The sequence below is a fragment of the Myotis yumanensis genome, unplaced genomic scaffold (genome assembly GCF_028538775.1).
Source record: "Myotis yumanensis isolate MYYU_CA2020_CCGP unplaced genomic scaffold, mMyoYum1.0.hap1 SCAF_10, whole genome shotgun sequence".
NCBI classification, from domain to species: Eukaryota; Metazoa; Chordata; class Mammalia; order Chiroptera; family Vespertilionidae; genus Myotis; species Myotis yumanensis.
The window spans coordinates 45142876-45169135 of NW_027223761.1; the positions used below are offsets into that span (position 1 = coordinate 45142876).

General features: G+C 57.3%; 1 protein-coding gene across 7 annotated transcripts in view; it reads right to left on the bottom strand.

The window, feature by feature from the left end:
• The window catches only part of GDPD5 (glycerophosphodiester phosphodiesterase domain containing 5), an 89330-nt gene that overhangs the window by 3635 nt on the left and 59435 nt on the right, over window positions 1-26260 (bottom strand). For 5 of the 7 annotated variants that reach the window (XM_070425635.1, XM_070425636.1, XM_070425638.1 and 2 more), the window contains 14 exons: window positions 23940-24043; window positions 21048-21141; window positions 20400-20459; window positions 13278-13376; window positions 12907-13000; window positions 12403-12548; window positions 8438-8520; window positions 6807-6957; window positions 6046-6264; window positions 5155-5312; window positions 4567-4714; window positions 3365-3447; window positions 2800-2814; window positions 351-463 (listed from right to left, as the gene is read on the bottom strand). In XM_070425635.1, the coding sequence (XP_070281736.1) occupies window positions 351-463; window positions 2800-2814; window positions 3365-3447; window positions 4567-4714; window positions 5155-5312; window positions 6046-6264; window positions 6807-6957; window positions 8438-8520; window positions 12403-12548; window positions 12907-13000; window positions 13278-13376; window positions 20400-20459; window positions 21048-21141; window positions 23940-24043 (1567 nt within the window). The remainder of the gene's footprint in view (window positions 1-350; window positions 464-2799; window positions 2815-3364; window positions 3448-4566; window positions 4715-5154; window positions 5313-6045; window positions 6265-6806; window positions 6958-8437; window positions 8521-12402; window positions 12549-12906; window positions 13001-13277; window positions 13377-20399; window positions 20460-21047; window positions 21142-23939; window positions 24044-26260) is intronic. The other 2 variants (XM_070425640.1, XM_070425641.1) reach the window with 2 other exon arrangements.

Here is a 26260-nt window from a genome sequence, read left to right on the forward strand (position 1 = left end):
TCTGTTAGAGCTCTAGTGGCACCCAGTTTCCCGTGTTCTTGCTTATATAGCTGCCTCCTCCTCCATCAGACTGGGAGTGCCGGCCGGCAGCAGCAATATTTGGGGTCCCTGTATGAACCAGGCAAAGGGGGACAGGCCTTCAGAGCAGACTCTTCCCCTCCACCCCACTCCTGCACATCACCCTTGCCTACCACCCATGACGCTGACATGGCCGTATGTGGAGGGCGTGTGTGTCTGTATGTGTGTGCCTCTGTACGTGTGTGGGCATCTATATGTCCATGCCGTGTGTCTGTGCTGTGTGCATGTGTAGGGTAGAGAACTGGGCCCAGGGCCTGTCTCGGGCTGCCCACCTGAGAAGATGAGCTTCTCCTTCATGATGCTGACGTCCCGGCTGGTCCGGTGCACGGCCGCATTCAGCATGATCTGCTCAGGGTTGTAGCTCCGGATGCCACCCAGGCGCCACCTGCAGAGACGACCCCACGGATCAGCCCTTCCCACCCATCCCTGACGCAGGGTCCTGCCCTCTCCCAGAGCCTCTCTGGATCGGGCCTGAGAGACCAGCAGGACTCCTGTCTGACTCTCCAGGTGGGGCCCAGCGAGGGCAGAGCTGGAGCTGGAATCAGTCTCCTAACTCTCAGCCAGACCTCTCCTGCCTTCCTCTTACTCCAGACCCAGCTCAGCTCCCCGGGCCCAGGATGTTTTGGGTTGGTTGGTTGGTTCTGTCTCAGGTGCCTGCAGTTATTCACCTGGTTTCTTTGGACGTGATACATGTGGGGTGGGGGAGGGCTTAGCAGACATGACTCTGATGACCTACTCTTGGGGAGTCCCAGCTGATGTCTCCTACAGCTCCACTGTTATGACTAGGCTGAGGGAAGCCAGAGGGAACCCCAGGGAGGAAAGCAGAGAGGAGGGGAGATGCAGGGGGTTTTGCTCAGAACTGGTCTTCACAGGCTCGTAGCCAAGGACTTAGAATGACTTGGGTTGGGTCTGTGCTGCTCTCTCTACCAACAGCCCTGCAAGAGGGGGGCATATACTCCCCAATGGGGAGCCCTGGCTGAAGTGTCAGTCCCTTTGATGGCCGAGGCCGGGCTGCACAGGCATGAGGGGCCACGTGCAGCCAGGCACTGCTTTTCCTGTTGTCGTCCTCAACTAGCCCCAAACCCCTGGCCTCTGACCTTGAGACTTTGCAACCTGGACAGAAGGATTCACTGGGCCCCCACTTCCACTCCCACCAAGAGAAGCGGGGGTCAGCTTGGAAACAACCCAACCCCAGGGCATGGAGCCCTGCTGGGGTGGATGGAGGGAGCCCAGACGCCACAAGAAATCAGTTGTTTCCAGATGGGGTCAGCACAGCTGAAACGGACAGACAGATGGACAGGCGGATGGGTGGGTGAACAGAGCGGACAGACGAGGGCAAAGCCGGAAGCAGAGGGGAAGGCAGCCTGCACTCTGGCTGGGCGAGCACCCTTCGTGTCCTCTGTGTCCTGAGGACAGCAAGTGAGTCTTATTTATCGTTGTGTCCCTGGCACCAACCTCAATGCCTGCTGTGTGTGTGTGTGTGTGTGTGTGTGTGTGTGTGTGTGTGTGTGGTGGGGGCCCTAAGTACTTGGGTGAATGGAAGAACGAGGAAATGATCTTCTGCACCAGGGCGCCCTTCTCCGTCAGGCCTCTCTCGACCCCCAGGAAGAGATTGACACCACCCTGGCTGTATGTTGCGCAGGGCCAGCCTCCCAGGCACGCCGACCCCACTGCAGGCCCAGCAGTGCCAGCCAGCACCTCTGAACGTCTGCTGCCGGTGAGGGTGGAGGAAGGCCTGGGTGATGTACCTGACCTGGCTCAGCCCCCCAGCCAGGGAGCAGTTTCTCCTAGGACAGTGATGGCGAACCTTTTGAGCTCGGCGTGTCAGCATTTTGAAAAACCCTAACTTAACTCTGGTGCCGTGTCACATATAGAAATTTTTTGATATTTGCAACCATAGTAAAACAAAGATGTATATTTTTGATATTTATTTTACATATTTAAATGCCATTTAACAAAGAAAAATCAACCAAAAAAATGAGTTTGCGTGTCACCTCTGACACGTGTGTCATAGGTTCGCCATCACTATCCTAGAAGCCGCTCGGTGAAGCCTTCTGACCCAGGAGGGCTCAAGGTGCTTGACCAAGGACTTGGGTCTCCGAGACCGAAGTCTCATTGGAAATTAACATTAACCCCGAAGGAGAGCGCCCGGCCAGGGTTTCTGCGGCCATGCACACCTGAGACAGGAAGCTCGCCCACTGTGGGCCTCTCCAGGGGAAAGTGGGAGCGTGTGTATGGGGGAGGGGCGTCAGACAGAAAGTGAAAGAGAGATGAGAGACAGAGAGAAAGGTAAAGAGGGAATGAGTGATGGGAGAGGCAAACCCAGGGAGCGGAAAGGCGACAGCTGGGAAGGGAGAGACAGAACTTGGGGGGGCGTGTGCTGGGCAGCGGGCAGGCCCTGCAGGGACACCGAGGGGGCAGCAGGCAGAGCCCTCTGCAGAGGAAGATGCGCTGGTGCTCAGAAGCCAGGTCAACAACCGACAAGGAAACACCGGCTCCCTGTGTGCAGAAGCAGCAGGAGGGAGAGAGCAGAGGGGCACACACGGCCAGGTGGGAAGAGCAGGGAGGATGGCAGGGAGAGGAGGATTCCGGGGAGGGAAGGAGGCTTCCGGGGAGGGAGCTGACCCAGGTACAGGGCTCAGGCAGGTTCCAAAGGAACTGGAGAGAGGGGCGGCAAGGAGGGAGAACGGGCCAGGAGGAGGAAGACCACACCAGAATTACCTGATCAAGTGATAGCTGAGAGGCCAGAGTGCAGCAGAGAGGGGAGGGTGGGGAGAGAGGAGGGACATGCGCCAGGGCAGAGCGGAATGGGACAGAGAGAGAACGTCAGTCAGGAATAAGCCCTTCCCGTTGGTGCGTGGCTGGGCTGGGACCCCAGCCGGGCCCTCCACCCTCCCCGGGGCCACCCCCACCTCCCCACTGCACCCACTGCCCAGCTGTTGTCTGAGGGTGGGAGGTTCCAGCATGGCACAGAGGGGTGCTGAGTGCTGGGGGAACCACCGTGTTCAACAGGTGAGGAGACAGGCAGAGAGGAGCGGAAACTCGAGTCCACGCAGCAAATCCGGCAGAGGTTGGCTCTGGGCCCCCAGCTGGGTGCTCATTCCAGAAGCTACCAGCTCTGGCGGAGGGGGGTGGGCTGGGGGCCACTGGGAGCCTTCTCCCCGCGTGGGCCATGTGGTCAGGCCTTCTCCCGGCCCAGAGCTCGGGGGGAGGGGCAGCTGGCTGGGTGGGAGCCGGGTCTGCCTTGGGGCAGGGATGGCCGAGGAGGTGGTCAGAGCCTACTCACTTCTGGAGCACGAAGATGCCCACGATGAGGGTGAAGGAGATCAGGTCCGCGGTGACCCACATGAGGCAATACTCGTCCGGGGGCTGTGGACAGACGGCCCGTGGCCAGCCTCCAGTCACAGCCAGTCCACGTCAGGCTCCAGACGGAGGGTCCACGGGCAGGGGAGGACCCGGAGGCCTGAGCTCTGGGCATTGTGGGTCGGGGAGGGGAGCGGGTATGTGTGTGCACAGGATAAGATGCCCGTGTGGTGTTCGGAGTAAAGACGGTTAGTGTTCCGCCTGGAGGGTTTGGGTGCTTAAGGAGGCTCCAAGCCAGAGGCCAATAATGAAGGCAGATGAGTGTGAGGGTCACCATGACCTGCAGGTGTGCCATGTGTGGCATCCGTGTGGGTGTAAGTGCACGTGTCACTGTAGGGTGCGGACTGCGGGGCTTCCCCCAGGGACAGTGGGGAGGGGCCAGGAGGGCAAACCTCTTGACCTCAGTGGACTGAGGAGGGGCGTTGGTCAACTCCTGTGACCCCAAAACGCGAGTGTGCTCACCCCCACTGCTGCCACAGTGTTACTTCATCTCCTCCGGGCTGAGCCTCGGAGATCTTGAAGGACAGAGGGCAGGTGGATGGACTTAACCATCCGTGACCTAGATCTGATCCCTGACCTTGGCTCGGTCTCAGCCGTGACAAGACCCTCCACCTGCCGTTCCCCTCCTCAGAGAGGTAGTGGGAGCACGGGGGGGAGGTCAAGGACTCCCACCCCCAGTGGCAGAGCTGGGCCTGGAATTCAGGCCTGTCTGCAGGTGCTCGGTCAACCAACTGAAAACTGGTTTGATCCGCTGTGATCTCTGAGCAGATTTTACTGTTCCCTATTCTTATCCTGTTACCCTCTTTTCACAATGCCTTCCCTTCCTTAAAATAAAACATAACAACACCCCAAACCAAAAAACCCAAGTCGTTGTTCACCAGTTCTCTAGGGCCCGTCAGTGATGCTTCTGCCTGTGGGTCCGGCCCGGTCCCTCCCCTCTCCCAGCACCTTAGTGCCCACGCAGCGGCCACGAACATCCTCCTCGTGCCTCAGGCCTGTACCCCCCAGCGGCTCCCCCAACCTGAGCACCAGAGACCCCAAGTGGAGTCTGCACCCTCCTGGGTGTCACTGGAAGCTCTCAACTCCCCCCAGGTGCCCTCTGCCCCCAGCAGTCCCCCAACTCACCATGATCCAGAGCGGGAAAGGCACCTGGGACAGAGTGTGGGAGTTGTCGGAGGTGACGGAGGGGACCCCCATGCACCACAGCAGGGAGAAGAGCCACGGCGTGTTGACCGTGTAGAGGTTCACACTCAGGTTCCAGGATGCATAGTCCCTGTGGGGTAAGGCACAGACTGGTCCGCCTGTGGGTCTGGGAGCCTGGGAGGCGTCATGCCATCCTCACCTGTCCCGAGAGAGGACTCTTCCTCCCAGAGGGCCCAGCTCAGAGCCAAACCCATGTCTGCCTGATGCTCTTGACATCTCCTCCTTGAGCCAGAAGTCCCTGTGCTTAACCACCTGCCCAGATGTGTGTGTGTGTATGTGTGTGTGTGTATGTGTGTGTGTGTGTGTATGTGTATGTGTGTGCGCGCGTGTATGTGTGTGTGTGTGTGTATGTGTGTGCGCGCGTGTATGTGTGTGTGCGCGTGTGTGTGTGTGTGTGTGCGCGCGCGCGCGCGCGCGCGTGCATTTGAGAGGGAGAGGAAGAGACGGACAGACAGTATGGAGGAACTCAGTCTTGCCCTCTGGCTGAGCTGGGGCGGGTGGGGTGGGCACCTGAGCTCCTGGCGGGACACCTGAGTGTAGCGCAGGTTCAGCCACTGGATGTGGCCTCTATGGAGGCTGGTAGCTTCCTCCTTGGAGCCTGACGTCTGCTGGAAGCCAGGAGCCACCTTCCGTACAAAGGGCCTCTGCCTGTTAGGCAGCCACATGACCTGCAGGCAGAGAGGGGGCGGCCTCAGATCTCATCTGTAAATGGCTTGAGCCTACCCCTCCGAAAGCACCTAGAAGGGTGAAAAGAGACAGGGCAGGCAGGCCTGACACGTGGAAAAGCTTACATGTAATTACCGTAATCGGGATGACTTGGTCCCAGCCAAGGCTGGGAATTGCTTTGGCAATAACCCAGGGAGCTTGCCCTCTAGCCCAGGGATGGCGAACCTTTTGAGCTCGGCGTGTCAGCACTTTGAAAAACCCTAACTTAACTCTGGTGCCGTGTCACATATAGAAATTTTTTGATATTTGCAACCATAGTAAAACAAAGACATGTTTTTGATATTTATTTTATATATTTAAATGCCATTTAACAAAGAAAAATCAACCAAAAAAATGAGTTGACATGCGTATCATAGGTTCGCCATCACTGCTCTAGCCCCTGGTCACAATGACTGATAATGAAATGTCAGTTACTCTGCACGCGGCCACCAGCATCTAGTGTGCGTCACACGTTGGTGTGAGATTCCTCAGATCTCCAGATATTACCCCACGAGAATGTGGGCACTGCTTCCTGGCAGTAAAGGGACTTCCTTGTTACCCTCTTGTCCCACAATGACCCTGTCAGGGAGGCGAGGGGCATGGTACCCCATCTCACAAATGTGGAAGCTGAGGTCTGCAGAGGGGGCCTGTGAGTTAATGCTGAGTCCCGGAGGCTGGCTGGGCGCCAGGCCTCACCTGGTGCTGGGGGAAGCCGGAGCGCAGCAAGGCCTCCAGGGTGATGTTGAGGAAGCTGGCTCGGTAGGGATGGTCCCGCGGAGGGTCGTGCAGGTTGAGCAGCAGCGTGGCATTGCCCTTGGCCAACGCCAGGAGCTCAGCGAGGCTGCAGATGGACTGGTTCTGGGCCTCCCTGTGGTCGGAGGGGGACAGGGAGCTGGCCGTCCAGAAGGGATCCGTCTGCAGAGACAAGGACACACATGGCTGCCTCACCAGCACCTTAGGGGCCCCCACGTGCCTTCCTGGCTACCGAGCACAGAGACCCCTGAGCTGCCAGCATGTGTGTCAGGTGGGTTGATGGCTGTGACCCTGGGCGGGGATGGGGGGGGGGGGGCTCTAGGAGACCCGCCCTCACCTCTCTCCCCCACACCCTGCTCACCAAAAGAATTATTTGCTTGGAACATCTCCCAGACCCCAGCACACTTCTCCTTGAGTAACATTTCAGACCAGAGAAACCACTTTCCTCTCTGGAGTGTTACCGAGTTGACCATTTTAAACTATTGTCACCATGAGTTTCCTGGTGAGGGGGACAGACCAGCACACGCAGTGACAACCACAGTCTCAGGGCTGCAGAGGCAAGAGCCCAAGGGGGCCGCTAGCAAGCCGCGGTGAGGGACGCTGGGGAGTGGGGTCCCCTGAGCTGATGGCCGCCCAGCTCTCACTGCACGGGGTCCCCACCCACGCTTTCCACACTCGCACCGGGGCAGGTGCCACCACCAGACCTTCAGGAACCACTGGCCGGCGTTGAGCCTCTGCAGGACAGTCCAGTTGAGCATGGAGGCGGGCCTGTGGGCCAGCTCCGGGAACGCCTCCTCCACGTTGGTGGTGCGCCGCAGCGTGGTGTCGTGCATTAGGAAGGGCACGCCGTCCAGGCTGCAGGGGGGCGGGCCACGGAGTCACTGCCCACCCAGCCCCTCACCTGCTCCCAGTAATCACCCTTGCCCCCCACCCACGTACACCAACCCGCCAGGGGACCCTGCAGGCTCTGCCCCTCTCTGGGCATCAGGTTCCCTGTTTGCACAGGGAAGGCAGTGGGCTGGTGGGCGACTCCTTCAAGTTCTCTATGAGGGTCAGAGGAGGCTGGGCCTATTCTCTTAGCAACTTTGGCAGGTAGGTGCTACCTCATTTGATAAAGGAAGAACTGAGGCTGGGAGAGGGAAGTACCTAGCTCAGTGATGGCGAACCTATGACATGTGTGTCAGAGGTGACACGCGAGCTCATTTTTTTGGTTGATTTTTCTTTGTTAAATGGCATTTAAATATATAAAATAAATATCAAAAATATAAATCTTTGTTTTACTATGGTTGCAAATATCAGAAATATTCTATATGTGACACGGCACCAGAGTTAAGTTAGGGTTTTTCAAAATGCTGACACGCCGAGCTCAAATGGTTCGCCATCACTGACCTAGCTCAAGACCCACAGCCAGTAAGTGGTGGAATCTGGCTCAGAACCCAGTCCATGCGATGCCATAATGAGAACAGTGCAAACGCAGACCCTTTCGGCAAGCTTTACCCACCATCATCTGAGCCTACCCCAAGTTTAGATCAATATATAATGCCAGGATGTCTACACTGGGAAGGTAAGTGGTGCCCTCAGTACACTCCCCGTGCAGCCGTACGTGGCAGCCCTGCCCCTCCCCCTTCTCAGTGGTCCGTCATGAGACGGGTATGGGTTCCTGTCCTTTATACTAATACGCACATATATCTACATGTAGAAAATGTGTAAGTCATTTTAGGGTTTTTTATTTTTTGTTGCTATTAATGCTTACCCAAGGATATTTTTCCCATTACTTTTTAGAGATAGTGGAAGGGAGGGAGAGAGAAACATTGATGTGAGAGAGACACATCAATTAGTTGCTTCCCACACACTCCCCTACCAGGGTCTGGGATCGAACCTGCAACCCAGGTCCATGTCCTTGACTGGGAATCGAACCTGAGACCCTTCGGTGCGCAGGCCACTGCTCTAACCAACGAGCAACACTGGCCAGGGCTGTGTAAGTCATTCTAATGTGGTCTTTTAAAATATAATCGACACCACAGTGAGTGTATAGTCTGCAATGTGCGCATTTCCCTTATCAGAGTGTTTGGCTCCATCTGTCTGAGCCCTAGTCCTTAGTCTGTCCTTCAAGCGGCTCTGTGGCAGGACTCCAGCTCCCACCCCCAGCCCTGCTTCAACCAAGAGCCTCTGTTCTGGAATTTGGCACAAGATTTAATGTCACGAACACGGTGCCTGCCCTGCAGTGGATAATCCGAGCCTCTGCCCTCCCATCTCCGAGGCTCTGGGACCCGCGGTTTCCCCAGTGGAGACCCCGATGTGGGGGGTGGTACCATCCTCACAACCCAGCGCCTACCTGATGGTGACATCGGCTTGCAATCCGTACAGCTTATGTTCCAGGGCCTTCCGGAAAGACATCAGCGTGTGCTCTGGGGCCAGCTGCCGGGAAAGGGGGTAGTGAGGGGGGAGCTGAGATTCAGCTCACGTGCACCTCCCCAGCCAAGGGCAGATCTTCCATGCTGGGCCTGGTTCTCGCTCCAACTCCTCCAGGCAATCCTGTGTGACAGGCTCAGCCGCCGCCTCTGTGAAATCGCGCCTGCCCCACAGGCTTTCTGGGTGGGAGTGGGAAGCAGGGGTGGTTAGGGTTGGTGTATATAAATGTGGGGGTCCAGTCCTCTGCCTATGGCAGTCTTGGGCCGGGGGGGGGGGGGGCGGTGAATGCCAAGTTTCCCCTGTTATCCCCCGAGTCCCAGGTAGAGGTCCCAGAGCGAGAGGAGAGGGTCGATCCGCAGCAGTTTCAGGGGGCGGCTGGTCTTCTCCTCTGTGCAGGTGACAAGACCATCTCCTGACTGTTACCTGGGTTGAAAGTCCCAGCATGTTGGCTGATACACAATAACGAGTGACAACTGCTAACCTTATAGCATTCACATCGGAAGAGCCTGGTTCTAGCTCTGACTCTACCGTCAACCAGTGTGTGGCCTTGGGTGATGCATCCATTTCTCTCATAGACCCCAGGTTCCCCACATACCCCTTGAGAGAGCATATTCACTCTTCGTTAAGGCTCTTTCCACTTGGGAGAGTGGAGGTTTTAAGTTTCCCTAGTTCTGGCTGGTTTGAGGACTCTGTCATATCCTTTGTTGCCACTAAGGGTCAGCACCACACCAAGGGTTGGGCTAGGTCGGAGCAAGAGCAGCACAAGGAAGACCAGGGAGGGCTCCTGGCTACAAAGGGATGAGGTGGAAAGGGTCCCCATGGCTGATCTCATTCCCACCAAGACAAGGTCATTCCCATTCTCTCTCCCCCTGGCCGTGCGGTTCCCCAACATGTAGCACACCGCCCTCGTCTGGGAGGCAGCCTGGGGTGGAAAGGGCTTGGGAGCTGAGAGGGCGCAATACCATTTCCCAGTCCTGGGCCATCACTTCCCTTTTTGGAACCTCAGTTTCTTTAGCTGTAAAATGGGCTAATATTATCAAGCTCATGGGTGGTATAACAGACATCAGTGGGCTCTATCATTCGAGTTTCTTTCTCCCCCTTTCCCTGGCGAGGAGCAGCCCTGTCTCCCAGGGAAATGGGCTGTGTGAGGCCTCGCCCAGAGGTGGGGCAGGGCCACAGAGGCGTCTGGAGAGAGCACGAGGGTCCTGTGGCCAGGTCTCCATGAGTGACCACCCAGGATGGGCCACTGCTCTCTCCTGCTCGGGCTGGGGCTGCAGAGGGAGACTGTGGGTGGCCCGAGGAAGTGTTTGGAAGGGGCAAAGTCTCTTTCTCGAGGCTTTTTTCAACTCTGCTCTCCCTGTGCCAAGTGCTGGCCTAGAGAAAAGGCATGGAAAGCTGGCCCTCCCTGGCCAGTCCTGGGACTCCAGGAGGACCCCCAGAAGTATGTGGGCACTCAGGTGACTTGTTAATCCCCATCTTGGGGCTCTCAATACCTCTGGCCTAAGCCCACGTGTGGTTCTGCTGTCAGGAATGTGTGTGGGGGCGGGGGGGAGGTTGCAGGGGGAGGCGTGTCACAAACTCAAGTGGGCAGGCCACTGTGGCTAAAAGTCCAAGCTTTGGAGTTAGTCCAACCAAATATTAAAGTGTGCATGTGTGCACATACACTCAGGCACTCGCATAGGAAGGGCATATGGGCACCGTCTCCAAGACAGGGATGTGCCCTTGGGCTTACACACCCAGATGTGTGGACCGAGTCAAAGCCTCCCACAGGGGGATGTGCACGGGTATCGCAGCAACACACAGAGTTGTGCCGATGCCTTTGCCAGCCCCTCAGAAAACACCCCAAGAACAGGCACAATGTGTGAAATTCCACGGCACAAATGACTGTTTCTTCAACAATTAAACAACTAAATGTACTCAAAAGAGAGGTCAGCCAGATGCGCTGGCTGGACCCCAGTGGCTTCTGATTTTTAACAACTGAACCGTAAACGGGTATTTCTGAGATAAAGGAAAAGGGAGCACGGGTTCAACATTATTAATTGGCTAGGACTAGGTGTTACAACAGCATTGTGGTTGTGGTCATGTTAAAAAAAGAAAGAAGTCCTTATGTGTTATGGTTAGAGATACACCCTGAAGTATGGCTAAATTATACCACGTCTGAGATCTGGTTTAAAATATTACAGCAGACAGAGTGTGGGATCTCGGAAGGCAGGGGAGAGGGGTTGGGTGGGAGGTAATCAACCAAAGACCTTGTATGCATATGTGCATAACCCATGGACACAGGCAGTGGGGTGGTGAAGGCCTGGGGCTGGGGGTGGGGATGGGAGTGGGCTGGATTGGGTTGATAGGGGAAAAAAGGGATATATGTAATATCTATAATAATAAAAGGATAATATGCTAATTAGACTGGACAGCAGAACAACCTTCTGGACGAAACCACAGAGGCAGGGGACCAAGGGAGAGGTGGTTAGAGGCAATCAGGCAGGTAGGCGAGTGGTTAGGGGTGATCAGGCAGGCAGGTGAGCAGTTAGGGGCGATCACGCAGGCAGGCGAGTAATTAGGGGCGATCACGCAGGCAGGCAAGTAATTAGGGGCGATCATGCAGGCAGGCGAGTAATTAGGGGCGATCACGCAGGCAGGATTGCAAGAGGGTGCAGGACGGGCTGAGGGACCCCTCTCCCATGCACAAATTTCATGCACTGGGCTTCTAGTTTTCAACAATAAAAATTTTAAAAGATTAAAAATAAAGTATTACAGTAGGGAAAGATGAAATAAGAATAACAAAGCACGGATGGATGTTGAAAGTGGTACTGGATTCATTACTCTGTTTATTCTTCATTATATCGCTCTTTCCATGTCTGTGATTATTTGAACATTTTCTACTGAAATAATAATCCAGGCTGGGCCACCTTGCTCCTTCCCCGGCCCCTCCCCTCCCTCAGCACCATCAGTCTGGGAAGGCTGTGCGTCTCTCTCTCTCCATAGACAGGGCATGAGGCTCAGAGGGGACAGGTGACTCTGGACACACACAGGAGCACATGGCAAAACCGGACCCCAAACCAGATCCCTCTGACTCCAAAGCCATGGCCTGTCCAGCTCGTTGCCCCCAGGAGGTACCGTGACCAGAGCGGGGTTGGGTGGAAGGGCCCCTGGGCTCCCCTGAAACTCAACACCACGGACCTCCCAGTCACTGTGACAGCCAAGAAAAAGCTCTCGCGAAGTCCCCACTGAGCGGGGAGCGGTACTCCCTCTGCAGAGAACCCAGGTTCAAGGGGAGGAAACCCTGGCCCAGAGAAGGGGGAGGGCTGCCCGAGGTAACGGGTGTCTCCCAGGGTCACAGCTGGGCACCTCCCACGTGCTGTGTGTGTCCTGCCTCGCAGGCCCTCTGCCTCGGCTCTCGGTATCTCAGGGCACAAGATGAGGAAACTGGCACAGAGAAGATGGAGTCAGCCGGGCTCCCAGAGCCGCCAGGGGGCGGAGGAAGCCGGCTCTGGAGGACGCCCACTCGAGGAGAGGCCCCTGCGGGGTCCCAGGGTGTCAGTAGAGGGGCTGCCGCTGACTCGGACTCCTTCCTCTCTCCATTGCTGCCCAGTTCAGCTGGGGCGGTCTTCCCTTTGGCAGTGGGCTCTGGGCTGCGCCCGCCTCTCCTGCCCCACAGCCCGGGCACAGCCTGCAGGCAGCCCTCTCCTGGGTCTTCCTAACCCACCAGCTCTCAGCCTCTCATCAGCCCTTCCCACATTCCCTCCGAAGGCTGAAGATTGTAGTATTTCATTCCATGCATCCTCCTCATTTCCCTGCAAGTCCCTCCCTACAAGGACAGGGTCTTTGCTCATCTAGAACGGCAGCTCTGCTCCCGCCCCTCCCGTCAGGGCCTTCAGGGGCACTCACCATGGGGACCCCGCGGTGGCCAATGAGGGCGGGCTTGGGGCCCAGGTCCTTCTTCTCCATGATGCAGGGGGAGGAGATGGTGAGAGGGGCCAGGTAGAGGGCAAACACCACGGCGGAGAAGATGCAGAGGATGGCCATCTGGGAGGCTGTGGGCACAGCGAGAGCACCGCCCGTGAGTGCTCAGCTCCCATCAAGCCCAACCATGAGCCCCGGGCAGGTTGTGGGAGACCCCCGTCCCCTCCAGTGTCAGGACACACATGCTCTGAAGAGACCCTGCACTAAGGGCAGCCCCCATCGTGACCAGAGAGAGGGGACCTGGCCTCTGACTCACACACAGACACAGACGCAGATGCAGACGAGGAAGCGGGCACCGCTGACTGGAGCTGCAGCCCTCCATGGACCCCACGGCCACGCCGAGAGCAAGCCCCCCCCCCCCCCCAGGGCACCCAGGGAACATCTAGGGGAGGGCGGGGTTGGGGGGAGGTCCTGTCCAGCCGTACTTACAGGACCGCTCTGCCCGGGCGAACTGTCCTGCCACGATCCAGGAGAGCGCGGTGACGGCGGCCAGGGCCCCCATGTGCAGGAACGGAGCTGTGCCCTTGTGTGCGAGGGGCAAAGGCACCACTGACTCCCAGCCATGCCAGACCCTCTGGCCACCAACACCCTGATGGCCCGTCTCTGTCCACAGGGCAGGGCACCCCCGGAGACACTGGGCATCAGGGACCCTGGGCTGTCACCCTCCCTCCCCTGACCTGCTGAGACCTGGACCCCTCCTGCCCCCTCGGGGTCTTGGTCTGAGGAAATCATGTGATAAAGAGACAGATGCTGCCTTTTTTTGAGTGTTTGAGGGAAGCCCCACCCCCAACCTCACTCACCTGCAGGGAGATGAGCAGCACCTCCCACTCGTCCTCCCACAGCTGGGCCATGGCCGACATGGCCACCACCGTGGACACCAGGATGACCACCAGCCCCATCTGGAAGGGGAACAGCAGGTGTGGGTGGACAGGCCAAGGGCCCCAGTGTGTCTGAGAGGGAGAGCGGGGTGGGGAGGGGCCGGGACCATGGGAAGAGATGAGAGCACAGGAGAGGCAGACAGAGCAGGGAAGGGGAGAAGGAGAGAGACAGCAAGACTGAAAGAAGCTGAGACAGTGAGAGACAGAGAGGACAGCGAGAGACAGAGAGGACAGCGAGAGACAGGGAGGACAGCGAGAGACAGAGATGACAGCGAGAGACAGGACAGCGAGAGACAGAGAGGACAGTGAGAGACAGAGAGGACAGCGAGAGACAGAGAGGACAGCGAGAGACAGAGAGGGCAGCGAGAGACAGGACAGTGAGAGACAGAGAGGACAGCGAGAGACAGGGATGACAATGAGAGACAGGGAGGACAGCGAGAGACAGAGATGACAGCGAGAGACAGGACAGTGAGAGACAGAGAGGACAGCGAGAGACAGGACAGTGAGAGACAGAGAGGACAGTGAGAGACAGAGAGGACAGTGAGAGACAGAGAGGACAGCGAGAGACAGGACAGTGAGAGACAGAGAGGACAGCGAGAGACAGGGATGACAGCGAGAGACAGAGGACAGCGAGAGACAGAGAGGGCAGCGAGAGACAGGGATGACAATGAGAGACAGGGAGGACAGTGAGAGACAGGACAGCGAGAGACAGAGATGACAGCGAGAGACAGAGATGACAGTGAGAGACAGGACAGTGAGAGACAGAGAGGACAGCGAGAGACAGGACAGTGAGAGACAGAGAGGGCAGCGAGAGACAGAGAAGACAGTGAAAGACAGAGAGGACAGCGAGAGACAGGACAGCGAGAGACAGAGAGGACAGCGAGAGACAGGACAGTGAGAGACAGAGAAGACAGTGAAAGACAGAGAGGACAGCGAGAGACAGAGAGGACAGCGAGAGACAGGACAGTGAGAGACAGAGAAGACAGCGAAAGACAGAGATGACAGCGAGAGACAGAGATGACAGTGAGAGACAGGACAGTGAGAGACAGAGAAGACAGTGAAAGACAGAGAGGACAGCGAGAGACAGGACAGCGAGAGACAGAGAGGACAGGGACAGACAGGGATGACAATGAGAGACAGGGAGGACAGCGAGAGACAGGGATGAAGCGAGAGACAGAGGCAGGAGGAGGACACAGACCCAGGGAAGAAGAGCCAAGGACCAAGAGACACAGAAGGGGGTGGAGAGGTGGGAAGAGCTGGAGCAAGGTGGAGGTGAAGCCCAGGCTCAGCCCCACGGAGGGTGTGAGGAGGGAAGACACCCCTCCTAACTGAGGCGTCCGGGCTCTCCTGGGCCAGCAGGGCCCAGCCAAGGCCTCCCCCAGCCCTGCCAGCAACCTTTGGAGTGAAGGGTGAGCTGCCTGGACCACAGGGGCAGGAGGCTGAGGAGCCAGGTCCCTGTGGGAGCCTGGTGCCCAGCCCAGCATGTCCCCTGCCAGCCAGGCCCACATGGCCCTTCAGGCTGAGCAAGCAGAGGTGAGGGGGGTTCAGCCCCAACCCATGGCAGAGGCCTGCCCTCAGCCCCAGCCTCCAAGCCCCCAGCCTCTAGGTGTCACCAGGGCTGCCCTCCCAGCTGCTCCTGGAGAAAGCAAGCCCAGTCCTGATGGAAGACTAGAGGGAACTTCACAGGACAGAGGTCTCTGGGGACAGAGGGGATCTGGGCCATCTCATACACATCAGATGCTCCCCCAAACTAAGCGAAGTCTGGTGTCTGGCTACTTAGTCTCCAGAACCCCCCCCCCCCCCCCCCGAGCCCTGGCACTCACCCTGCACACCTCCCTGCACACCAGGCAGGCCAGGTGGTGCCCAGGTGACACCTCTACCCACAGCCCTACCCTGCTCTCTCTAAGGGGCCGGGCAGCCAGGCCACCACCCCCTGCCCCCGCTGTGCTCAGGCCTGAGACAGGCTGTCCTCTCTGCCGGCCAGCAGCCCTCCCGCCTCTCTCTTCCTGCAGGGCCAGTCTAGCCCCTCTCAGCAGTGCTCTGACCACCCTCCAGCCCGAACAAGCTCTGAATGGGTTTCTAGGTGGTGAGGGCACAGGCAGGCAGATCCATCTCGTTCCGGCCCGGGATGAAGTTTTCCTTTGCGGGTTTGTCATGCCAGCCCATCAGGCTGGAAACAAATGTTCCAATAAGAAGCAGCAATAAGGCTGAGCCGGGCGGGGCCTCCAGCCACTGGCCTGCCTGACTGGGGAGATGGGAAGGGGAAGAGGTCCCCGGGTTTCCTCGTGTTTATTCTCCTTACGTCCCAGGTGAGGCACTGTCTTCATTTTATACAGAGAAACTGGGCTCAGAGACCATAGGGTTTGTTTGGTCGGGTAGCATCGAGGGGGTGGAGCTGGACCCAAACCCCATTCTGCCTGGGTCAGAGGTGGTGCTGCAGTGCGGGAGGCCTAACCACCCCTGAGAGCGCCCTCACTGCGCAGGCACCTGCCCCCCGCTGCCCCGCCAGGCAAGCGCTGGGCACAGCCAGCGTCTCTGAAGGGTCATTGCTGAGAGCACCTTATGGCAATGTTTAATTGCTAGTGGAAATTAAACAAATTCCCCACAACCCTCATGCAATTAAAACTTTGATGATGAGTTTTGCCGTTGCTGTGGTGGCACCACTGTGCGCAGCAGCATGGCTGTAATGCCCACTGTCTGAGGGACTCCCCCATGCATGACCTTAAGCCACAAGAACAGCACTGAATCCCAGCAGCGGGACCGCCATTCCTCCCACCTGACTGGGAGGGAGAAGCCCCCCAGAAGCCCAGAGGCGGCCGCTGTCCTGAGAACCGGCCTTTGGTCTCCGTGCTGGTGAGACTGTGGCGTGTGAGGACAGTGGGAAGGATAGGGACACGGGAGCTGCATCCATTTGTTCAGTGAGCGTTGCTGGGTGCTGGCACCCAAGAGGAGTGGGAGCCCCGCCTCACAAAGGTGCCACAGGTTGGCCTCCTGGGGGCAGGCGGGGGGTGGGGGCGGCTGGAATCTGGGTTCGGTAGCAGCTGGTTGGCCGGGGCTCAGGGACACACTGGGATACATCCACCAGCACATCCCAGCTCTGCTGCTAAGGGGGCCTCTCGGAGCAGGGCTCCTGCGCTGTGAAACGGGGAGAGCGAGTGCGGACCCCACGGATCCATGAGAAAGTACAAGGGAGGTGCCTAGCACAGTGGTTGGCACTAAATTAGCAAATGCTCCCTACCTGCGAGTGGTGTAATTTCTAAAAATGGGCCCAACATCAGGCGAACAGGATGATTACGAGGAGAACATGCGATACTGTGTGGCACGTGCCCGACACACAGAGTGAGAGCCCAATCAGTGTCGGCCGTGGCTGTGACGATGAGCACAGTGCCTGGCACGTCCTGGCACCCACTCCCCAGCCCTCCCCTGCTCAGGGCTCGGGGGAACCAGGGACTCTCAAAATAAAGATCCCGATTAAAACACAGTGTAAAGCTGTAGTATTTAAAGCCGTTGGATGCTGATATAAGAGCAGAGAGATAAACAAAAGTAAATAAAAAGCTCAAAAACAGATCTAAATAGATTTTAAAAATCAGCATATGCCCTAGTTGGTTTGGCTCAGTGGATAGAGGGTCAGCCTGCAGACTGAAGGGTCCTGGGTTCAATTCCGGTCAAGGGCACGTACCTCCATTGCAGGCTCTATCCCCAGCCCTGGGGCTGTGTGCGGGAGGCAATCCATCGATGTGTCTCTCTCACATCGATGTTCCTCTCTCTCTGTCTCTCCCCCTCCCTTCCACTCTCTCTAAAAATCAATGGAGCAATATCCTCGGGTGAGGATTAAAAAAAAAAATCAGCATATGATAAAAGTGGCATCTCCAATTAGAAGGGAAAGGATAGATTTCTCAATAGATAGGAACGGGGAAACCATCTAAGAAGAAGAAAGACCATCCTATACTCGAAAGTAACTTCCAAAATGTTAAAATTTTAAATGTTATTAAAAGTAGAAACATGCAATTATCAAATAATGCCACAGAGAACATTGTTATAATCTTGGGGTGGGAAAGACTCTGACACAAAAGCCAGGAGCCATAAAAAGAGAAGACAGAGTCACATCCTTAAGAATAAAAAATTCCCACGGCAAAACCACAGCAAGCAAAGTCAGAGGCGGAGGGACACACGAGGAGGAGTTACTGCAGTTCATCAGCCAAAGGGCGGGTTTTCGGAGTCTATAAAGCACTCCTGCAAATTAATAAGCAAAAAGCAAACCCTGTAGCAAAAAGGCAAAGGATATGAAGAGACAGCTTACGGAAAAGAGCATGCAAGTGACTCAAGCACACGAGAGATGCTGCATCTAACGCATCATCTGGGAAACGCAAATCAAAATGACACCGAGGGGCTAGGCTCACCCATTAGTGGGCTTAAGCCGAGACATCTTCGAACACTTCATGGGCAAGGGCGATTGGATAAGCAAACCACAGCTTGCCGAGGGAGCGTGGACTGCTGGCCCTTGGCAAGGAGGCGATTTGACAAGAACTATCACAGTCACAAAAGCACACTCTAGAATTCCCCACCCAGATCACATGGTCCTGGCAATGAATTAAGAGCAACTGGGGCCCGGCCAGTGTGGCTCAGTGGTTGAGCATTGACCTATGAACCAGGAAGTCACGGTTCCATTCTAGGTCAGGGCACATGCCCTGGTTGTGGGCTCGATCCCCAGTAGGGGGTGTGCAGGAGGCAGCCGATCAATGGTCCTCTCTCATCGTTGATGTTTCCATATCTCTCTCCCTTTCCCTTCCTCTCTGAAATAAAAATATATATATTATAAAAAATATATATATTATAAACATATATTTAAAAAGCAACTGGGATGTCATCAGGGGGCCGACTAGATACCTTGGGACTCAGGGTTAAACACGGGGACAGGAGCAGGGGCTGGACAACAATGGAAGCTCTCAATGGCCTGAGAGGAAGGAGCTCCGAGAGTTTTGTTAATGTAAGAAATGGAGGGTATAGTAGGCTTGTGTGTAAAGAAAAGGAAAAAGGAAGTGTACTAGTATATGAATATGTGTATATGCTTACAATACTTTGGGAGAGATAGTAGGGAGACTGACATTGTGTACTTTTTTGTACCTAATTTTGAACCGTGTCAATGTATCAGATGGTCAAAAATTGGTTAAAACAAAAAAAGGACAAGGATTCCTTAGCGTCTCCTACTCAAATGGTAGAATATTGGAAACAGAACAGGAGCATGTCCAGCATCTACTTGAAAACTCTGAGCCCCAGGGAGCTGCCTCCCTCCTGGTGCAAAGGGTCCAGCTGTGCATCAGCTCCGGCTGGACCTTCCTCATGCTGAGAGCTCACAGGAGGGGGCAGAGGGGCAGGAAGTCAGGGCTGGCACCGGAGCTGGCTCCATGCAGATGAAGGGACCTGACCCCCGCCCAGGAGAAGAATCCGCACAGTGACCTGCGCCCCTGCTGGCTCTGCGCCTCCGGAGGCCTCTCCACCAGGACCGAGCAGGTGTGACCTGCTGAGGACCAGGCATGACTAGAGGAGGTGACCGCGGTGTGAGCCAGCCCCACCCCGGTGCCATCTGGTGCGGTTCTTTCAAGTGTCAGCTTTGCAGCAGGGAGATAAAAGTGCCGCACAGAGGGGACTTCCCAAGCCCAGAGGAGGCCTCCGGGTAGAGTGACAAGCAGGCGGAGGTAGGACCCCGGGGCTGCTGGCTGCTCTTCACCCTCCAAGACTCCAGTCCCCAGTCTGGCTCCCCAGCTCCTGATCTCCAAGCCCGCCCCCCCCCCCCCCCCCCCCGCCCCATGCCCTCAGGCACCTCCCCCTACGCAGCCCAATTCGGACTCACTATGTCTTCCTTCCAGCTCCTGCTTCACATCACTCTTCTAGCGGGAAGGAAGCCCTTCCCCTCAGAGTCACTCTGGACCCATCCATGGGCTCATGGTTATTTCCAGACATGTCTACCCCTTCCTAAACGGCATGGCCTCTCTGGGAATAGAGAGACGGCCGAGCCCTCCCTCCACGGCCCAGGTGCTCCTGCGAGGAAAGGGCTCTCTCTCTCAGTCAGTTTTGTGCCATCCCTGCAACCCCTGGGGCCTTAAGAAGAGCAGGCGTCAGGCAGAACCAGTCAGCACCGTGCTGGCAATAAGCAGCAAGAGGGCCAAGAGGTCCGAGGCTCTGATTCTCCGAAGCCTCCCTGCGCTGGGCCCAGCACCCAGTGAGGCGCTAGCGACAGAGATGGACAAAGCCAGTCCTGGTCTACAAGAAGCTCCCAGACTGGGGAGGGCCGGGGTCAGGGCGCCAGAGGGAACCGGACAAGGCGGACCTGCAGGCTGTGGTGGTGGGCGGGCCATGCAGGGGGTGGGGAGTCCAAGCATCCTGGGCAGGGGGTGGAGAACCAAGGAAGGGCCGGAGGGAGACAGAGGGAGGCGAGACTGAGGAGGTAGAGTAGAGGAGAGGCAGCCATGCTGGCAGGGCCCGAGACGTCCCATCCAGAGCTGGGGGTGAGCGACCCACGACGGCAGTTGGGAGACCTCAGCAGGGCCAAGTCATGGGGGCCGTCATCCTGGGTGGGTGGCGGGGGGGGGGGGAGGGTGAGGGGGTGGGGGGGGGTCTGCCTGGGAGCAATGGGAGTGGTGGAAAGGATGCTAAGCTGGGTCGGTTTCAGGATGAGCTCATTGTGGAATGAGGAGAGGGTGCGACCGAGGCGGAGCCCAACCCGTGGGACCCCGTGCTGGCTCCCTGCGTGGCTACGGGGTGAGGACCCTGGATCCTCCACTGACGAAGTGGGAGACCTTGGGCAACTTACTTAACCGCTTTGTACCTCAGTGTTTCCAGCTGCAAAATAGGATAACAGTACCTACAACATAGGGCTGCTGTGAGAGTTAAATGAGTTCATACAGGCCAGGCCGGGAGGACAGTGCTGGGCACAGAGAGAGTACGGAGTGTGAGCTATCAGAACAATTGTAACTGGGACCCCGAGGAGGGGCGATGCGGCGGCCCCCTCTCCCCCTCAGCCCTCGCGGAGGAGCCCTCCCTTACCTTGTGCAGCCAGTGCAGGTTCATCTGCTGCCCCACGGCGATGTGACACAGCGCCAGGACCTGGAGAGGGGCCACAGGGCGGCCGTCAGGCTCCACGTGTGGCTCAAAGGTTTCCGCCAATTCCCAGACACACTTCTCCCCACTCAGCTCTGGGTTTGGCTCAGAAAAGTCAACAAACCCTCCCCGCAGGCGATGGGAATGCCCAGCCCAGCCCACGCCTGGCCTCCTCCCAAATTCTTCAGGCCTCCGCTCCTCCTCCTCCCCTAAGATTTCTCTCTGGGCCCTGCTGCCCTGGGACCGCTCGGTTCATGTTGTAGGAGTTCCAGGCCCCAAGGAGCCCCTAATCCAACAAAGGGATTGACCGGAGTCTAAGGGAATAGGGCTCTGGGCACAGGAACCAAAGCAGAAGTTCCGGGAAAAGGAAGTCTGCAGCGGCTCCTAAGGGCAGATGCCTCCCCCCAAGGTGGGGGGGGTGGCTGGGGGGAACACTGCAGGATGGGGTAGAAGCAAGGCGACCTCCCACCTTGAAGGAGCCAAGCCCCTGAGAGAAGGGGAAAGCCAGCTTCCCTCCTCAGCCTGGGCAGGCCCCTCCATCAGCCCTGCACAGGCCACGCCACCCCTCCCCGGAGCAGGGCCAGCCCCGAGTACCAGGAGGCCCGCGATGTAGGTGAAGGCGGTGGCTGCGGTCATGAGGATGGGCACGGACCAGTCACTCCAGTAGCCCAGGCGGTTGTAGAGGTACCTGCAGGAGGAGAGGGGGCCGGGGTCAGCCCTCCACCAGGAGCCAGGGCCTTGCCTTGGGCTGGCCAGGCTCAGGGGCAGGCCCTGCCCACTCCGCAATGATGCTATTGTCTCTCCATCATCAGCCAGGCCTGTCGAGGGCTCGTGGTGGAGCCTGGGCATGCCAAGCGCATAAAGGAGAGAACAATCTCCGTAGTTCTACTGCCCAGACATAAACATTTCCCAGACGGGGCTGACTTCTCTTCCAGTGGGTTCCCGCCTATGCTTATAGATTTGCATAAACAGCAAAGCTGGGACCCGCTGGCATAGCATAGTGGTCAGAGTTTGGCTTTGGAGGGAAGTACACTCGGATTCAAATGCCCACTCTGCCTCTTACTGGCTTGTAGGTCCCTGTGGAGGCGACAGGCTCCACTGATCCTAAAATGCCATCAGTTGTGACACTCATTTCTATTTCAGTGCTGGAATGTGAAAATAAGGGGCCTTAGAATTGATCAAATGACCTTCAAAGGACTTCCTGAGGATGAATTTGGGAGTTGAGGGGGGGACATGTGATAAGTAATCAATTCTCTTCTAATTAACACAGGCGTTTACTGAGGTCAGTACAAATCCGAGGAAATGCGATTTTCAACAGCCCCTAGTCTTCTGTTGAATTAATGCACCATATGTAGCCAACCTCCCACTAATGGCAATTAATCATTTCCAATTATTCGCTATTATAAATTAACACAAAAAAGAAAATTTTGCACATATCTTTCTGTACTGGTAATTATTTACTTAGGGTAGACTCCTACAAAGAGAGTTACAGGGCTAAAGGCTATAAACTTGTTAAGGCACCTGTTTCCGGCTCTTCCCTGGCCCTCGCCCTCTGATTCCAGAGGAAAATCTACCACCTGGAAGATCACGGAGTGCACTCTTCTACCGTATAGATAGGGAACCGAGGCTCAGAGAGGGTGGGACCCGCTCCTGGTAACGACTTACGCCAAATGCCCTGGCTCCACGTGTCACTCACTCGCCAGGGAGCCCTCCTGGGCTGCAACAGCCCCAAAGCCCCTCCCTGGCTCTTGTCATCCAGTCCTGGCTGCCTGGGTCTCACTCACACCCTCTCCAGAGACCACAAGGCCCGGCCAGGCTCCCCCGAATCCCAGCCCCAACTTCAAGAAACCGAGGTGACAGGCAGGTGTTCAGGCCACTCCTAAGTCCCAGGCAGCCTCCCGATGGACAGGCACCCATCCTCTGTTTGAGCCACCCCGTGACAGGGAGCTCACTCTCTGGGAAGAGGCGGTGGCTCTGTAGACGGCATTGAACAGTCAGCCAGGCTCGAACCAAAGCCAGAAGTTCGAGCTGTCCTAGGGCTGTCTGCGTTTCACTGTGTGACTCCGGGAAGGCTGCTTAACTTCTCTGAGCCTCAGTCTCCTCAGACTGTCCTCGGGATGACTGTTTGGTACGAAGTGGTTGGGTGGCTACGGGTGAGTCCTGCCCCTTTCTGGGCCTTCGGTTCCCCACCTGAACATGAGGGGATGGACCCGGTGGTTTTCCAGGTAGCCAGCCTCCGGTTCAGCAGAACTGCCCACGGTCTGCAGCGAGGGCCAGCAGGGAATGTTCCTATACGCCCAGCACAGTGCCGGCGCTGTGATGCCTACACGGATGAGTAACTGATTTATGGCATTTAATAAAGGCCAGAGGCCACTTGGGGACTCAGCTGGGGCTGGGGCTCGTCTTGCCAGGCTGGGGCGGGACAGCAGCACACCCTTTATTGTGCTCGTTAATAATGGAGGCGCGACCCAGGGCCACGCAGAGGGGAGGGGATGCCCACCTCCATGAACAGAAGCTTAGGATCATCATGGAATCCCAGAACCATGGCCCATCAGAAGTCCACAGCCCTAGAAGTCCCTAATTCTAACATCATGGCCCCTTCCAGCTAGAGAATGGGCCTCCCAGGAAAGGTCCCTCGGGGTGAAGTAGAGCTTTGAGCCCTCTCAAGTCCGTCATCTCATTTCACTCTCAGAAAGACCTGATGAGGTCAGAGCTACCCCATTTTACAGAAGAGGACACTGAGGCTCAGAGTGGACCAGAGACTGGCTCACAGTTGCACTGAGTTGAATTTCTGACCAAAAGGAAGAGACAGCACTGAAAGGGGGGCGGCGGGGGGAAGGGTGAGGGGCCAGGAGGGGTCTGGCTTTCCAGCTTCAACTCTGCACCCAACTGATTGTGTGAACTTGGGCCTGAAGGAGTTCCCACTAGAACTCAGGGTCCCTGACCTCCTCCCTTCACTATTTGACAAAGACAGGCAATGGAGGTGGGGGGGGGGGGGGGGGCGGGGGGAGAAGCAGGTGCCTGAGCTGAGCCGTCCCAGAACCATAGCATCTGCCAGCCCTGCCCAAGGCCCTAATCAAGGAGTTAAGAGGGGGTGGTGAGGGATGAGGAGGTGGTGTCAGGGCCACCTCCTCTGCTGATGCCATTGTATCTCTGGCCTTGGAGTCCTCATCTACAAACACAGCCAGAGGCCCCAGCCCCCTGCTGAGCCCTGCCTGAGGCCATTCTTATTTTCCAAAATAGCACCAGGAAGGAGTTCCCTTCCCATCCCCCCGCCCCCCCCCCCCCCCCCCAGCTGGTCTCAGTTCCCCCTGGGCTTTGTCTTTCCAGAGACCCCTGCCCGGAAGCCACACAGAGTTGGTGGCAGAGTTCTGAGGGCTAGCCTGAGAGAGAGGCTCAAACTCCACCCCCACCACCCCCACCCCCAGTGTCAGCCACTGGATGCCGGGGACCCAGGCCTCGTCCCCACCCCCTGTCCCCACTCACCAGTTGAATTCATTGTAGTCATTGTGGACTTCCCACCAGAAGTAGAGCCAGGTGAGTGTGAGGCCGAAGGTGACGGTGAGGAGCAGGAACCAGAGGCGTTCCCACTGGAGGAGCAGAGCAGGAGAGGGGTCAAGTGAAGTCACGGGTTGGCCCAGCAGGCCGCCTGCCTGAATGTGCCCTCCTTCTCCCCCTGTGCAGCCAAACCTGCCAGGCAGGGATTAGTGCCCTCTTCACAGTGGTAGGGACCTGAGGCTCAGAGGGGGGAAGTGTCCTGTGCAACATCGCAGAGCCTGAGGCACAAACTGGGGGGGAGCTGGGAGCTGGGAGCAGGGTGGGGCTCCACCCCCGAGGGGGGCCCTACGGCCGCAGCTCGAGGCCTTGCCAGCATGCACCAGTCTCTCGGCTCTGGCAGTGGCCCCAGGAGCAAAGGCCACATCTGCCCGGAGCCTTCCCGCTGGCGTGGTGACCTGCAGTCTGTGATCGGTCACAGTCTTCATCTCCTTCCCTCCTCACACAGGCCTACAGAGCAGGCATTGTTCTTCCCCACCTCCTCTCTGAACTACTGATTAAACGCTGAAGCCCAGAGAGGCAAAGCGATTGCCTAAGTCACACAGCCAGTTATCAGAGGATTAAAGCCCCCCCCCCGCCCCCCCCCCCCCACTCTGGACTTGAGGAAATGCAGGGTTCTGCGGCCCCCCACCAGGCACTGGCCCCTCAAGGCTGGGCCAGGCCACCCCTCTGTCTCCTGTAGGAGTGGGGATGCGGAGGGTGGGGGCTGCTGACCCACACGGCTGCTGCTCAGTCTGCAGCCGCTTCCGCTGGGCCCCGGGTTTAATCCTTGCTTCCATCCGCCCCCTTATCTCAGAAGCACAGCAAGCTTGGACATCCTGCTGTCTGGGAAACTGCTGAGGTCATCAGAACCAACCCACGGCCCTGGAGGGGAAGTCAGTGCAGGAGAGAACCAAGACCACCCCCTCGATGGGCCGGAGGGTTTGCAGCCGCTGGGCAATCTCTAGCGCGGGCACTGTCAGGAGGCCTTTGCCAGGCTCCGTGCAGCTCACCTCACCTCAGCCAGCCCTGGGCTACAGTTCTAATCCCACTTACTTTCTTCATGGCTCCTGACTGCTTAGCCAAGCAGGGGTTCCCTCTGGGGGTGCCCCCCACCCTCACCTCTCCCGCTTCATATCCCCTGCCAGTTCCCTCGCTCTGGGTGTGGCCACCTCACATTCCCATTTACCTTTCAAGTCCGCTCAAATGTCACCTCCTCTGGGAAGCCTTCCTGGCCTTTGCCCCTGCCACCATGCTCCCTCCTCAGGGCTCCCACAGCATCAGGGAACCTCTTTATTTTATTTTATTTTTTTTAAAATATATTTTATTGATTTTTCACAGAGAGAAAGGGAGAGGGATAGAGAGTTAGAAACATCGATGAGAGAGAAACATCGATCAGCTGCCTCCTGCACACTCCCCACTGAGGATGTGCCCACAATCAAGGTACATGCCCTTGACCGGAATCAAACCTGGGACCCTTCAGTCTGCAGGCTGACGCTCTGTCCACTGAGCCAAACCGGTTAGGGCGAGGGAACCTCTTTAAACTCGCCTTCTGTACACTGTGATCTGTCCATGTGACTGTGTCTCCCCCATGCCAACTCTGCGTCGCCTCGGGTTCTGCGAGGACAGGGCCTGAGCCTGCCTCCACTCCCTCAGTATTGGTGACGGGAGAAGAAGAGGGAGCGTTCACTCGCTGCCATCCTACACTGTCAACAGACAGCACAGCGGAGCCAGATTCCCTGTCCACCACTTACTAGCTGTATAACCTGGGCAGTGCAAGCCGATGCAGCCTGTGCCTCATTTCCCCCCTCTGTGACATGAGGACCATAGTACTTATCCGTGGGGTCGATGTGAGAATTAAATGAGATAATACAACTCAGGCGCTCGGCGCTGGCAAGCAGTCAGTGTTCTCGGCGCATCTGTAAGTACGTGCTGCCTCTCCCCAGCACGCGGGGAAGGCCCTCAAACCCTGGCGAGTCGTGACTATGAACACTTCCTGGGCAGGAGGTGGGTGACAAAGCAGCCTCCTCCACTTGGAACATAAATGGAGAGGTGATGATGACACCACGCTGAAGGAGGTGGAGGGGGTGGCTTCTCAGAGAGTAGGCCACTGGTGTCTGCCCCACCCAGACACAGAATGGCATGAGCCCAGTTCCAGGCCCAGCAAGGCCCAGCCTTGCTCAGGAATGGAGGAACCTGGCAGGGGCGGGCAAGCCATGTGCCTTTCTGGAGCGATGGAACCCCAGCAGCTACTGCCAGAGACTGGCTGGGGC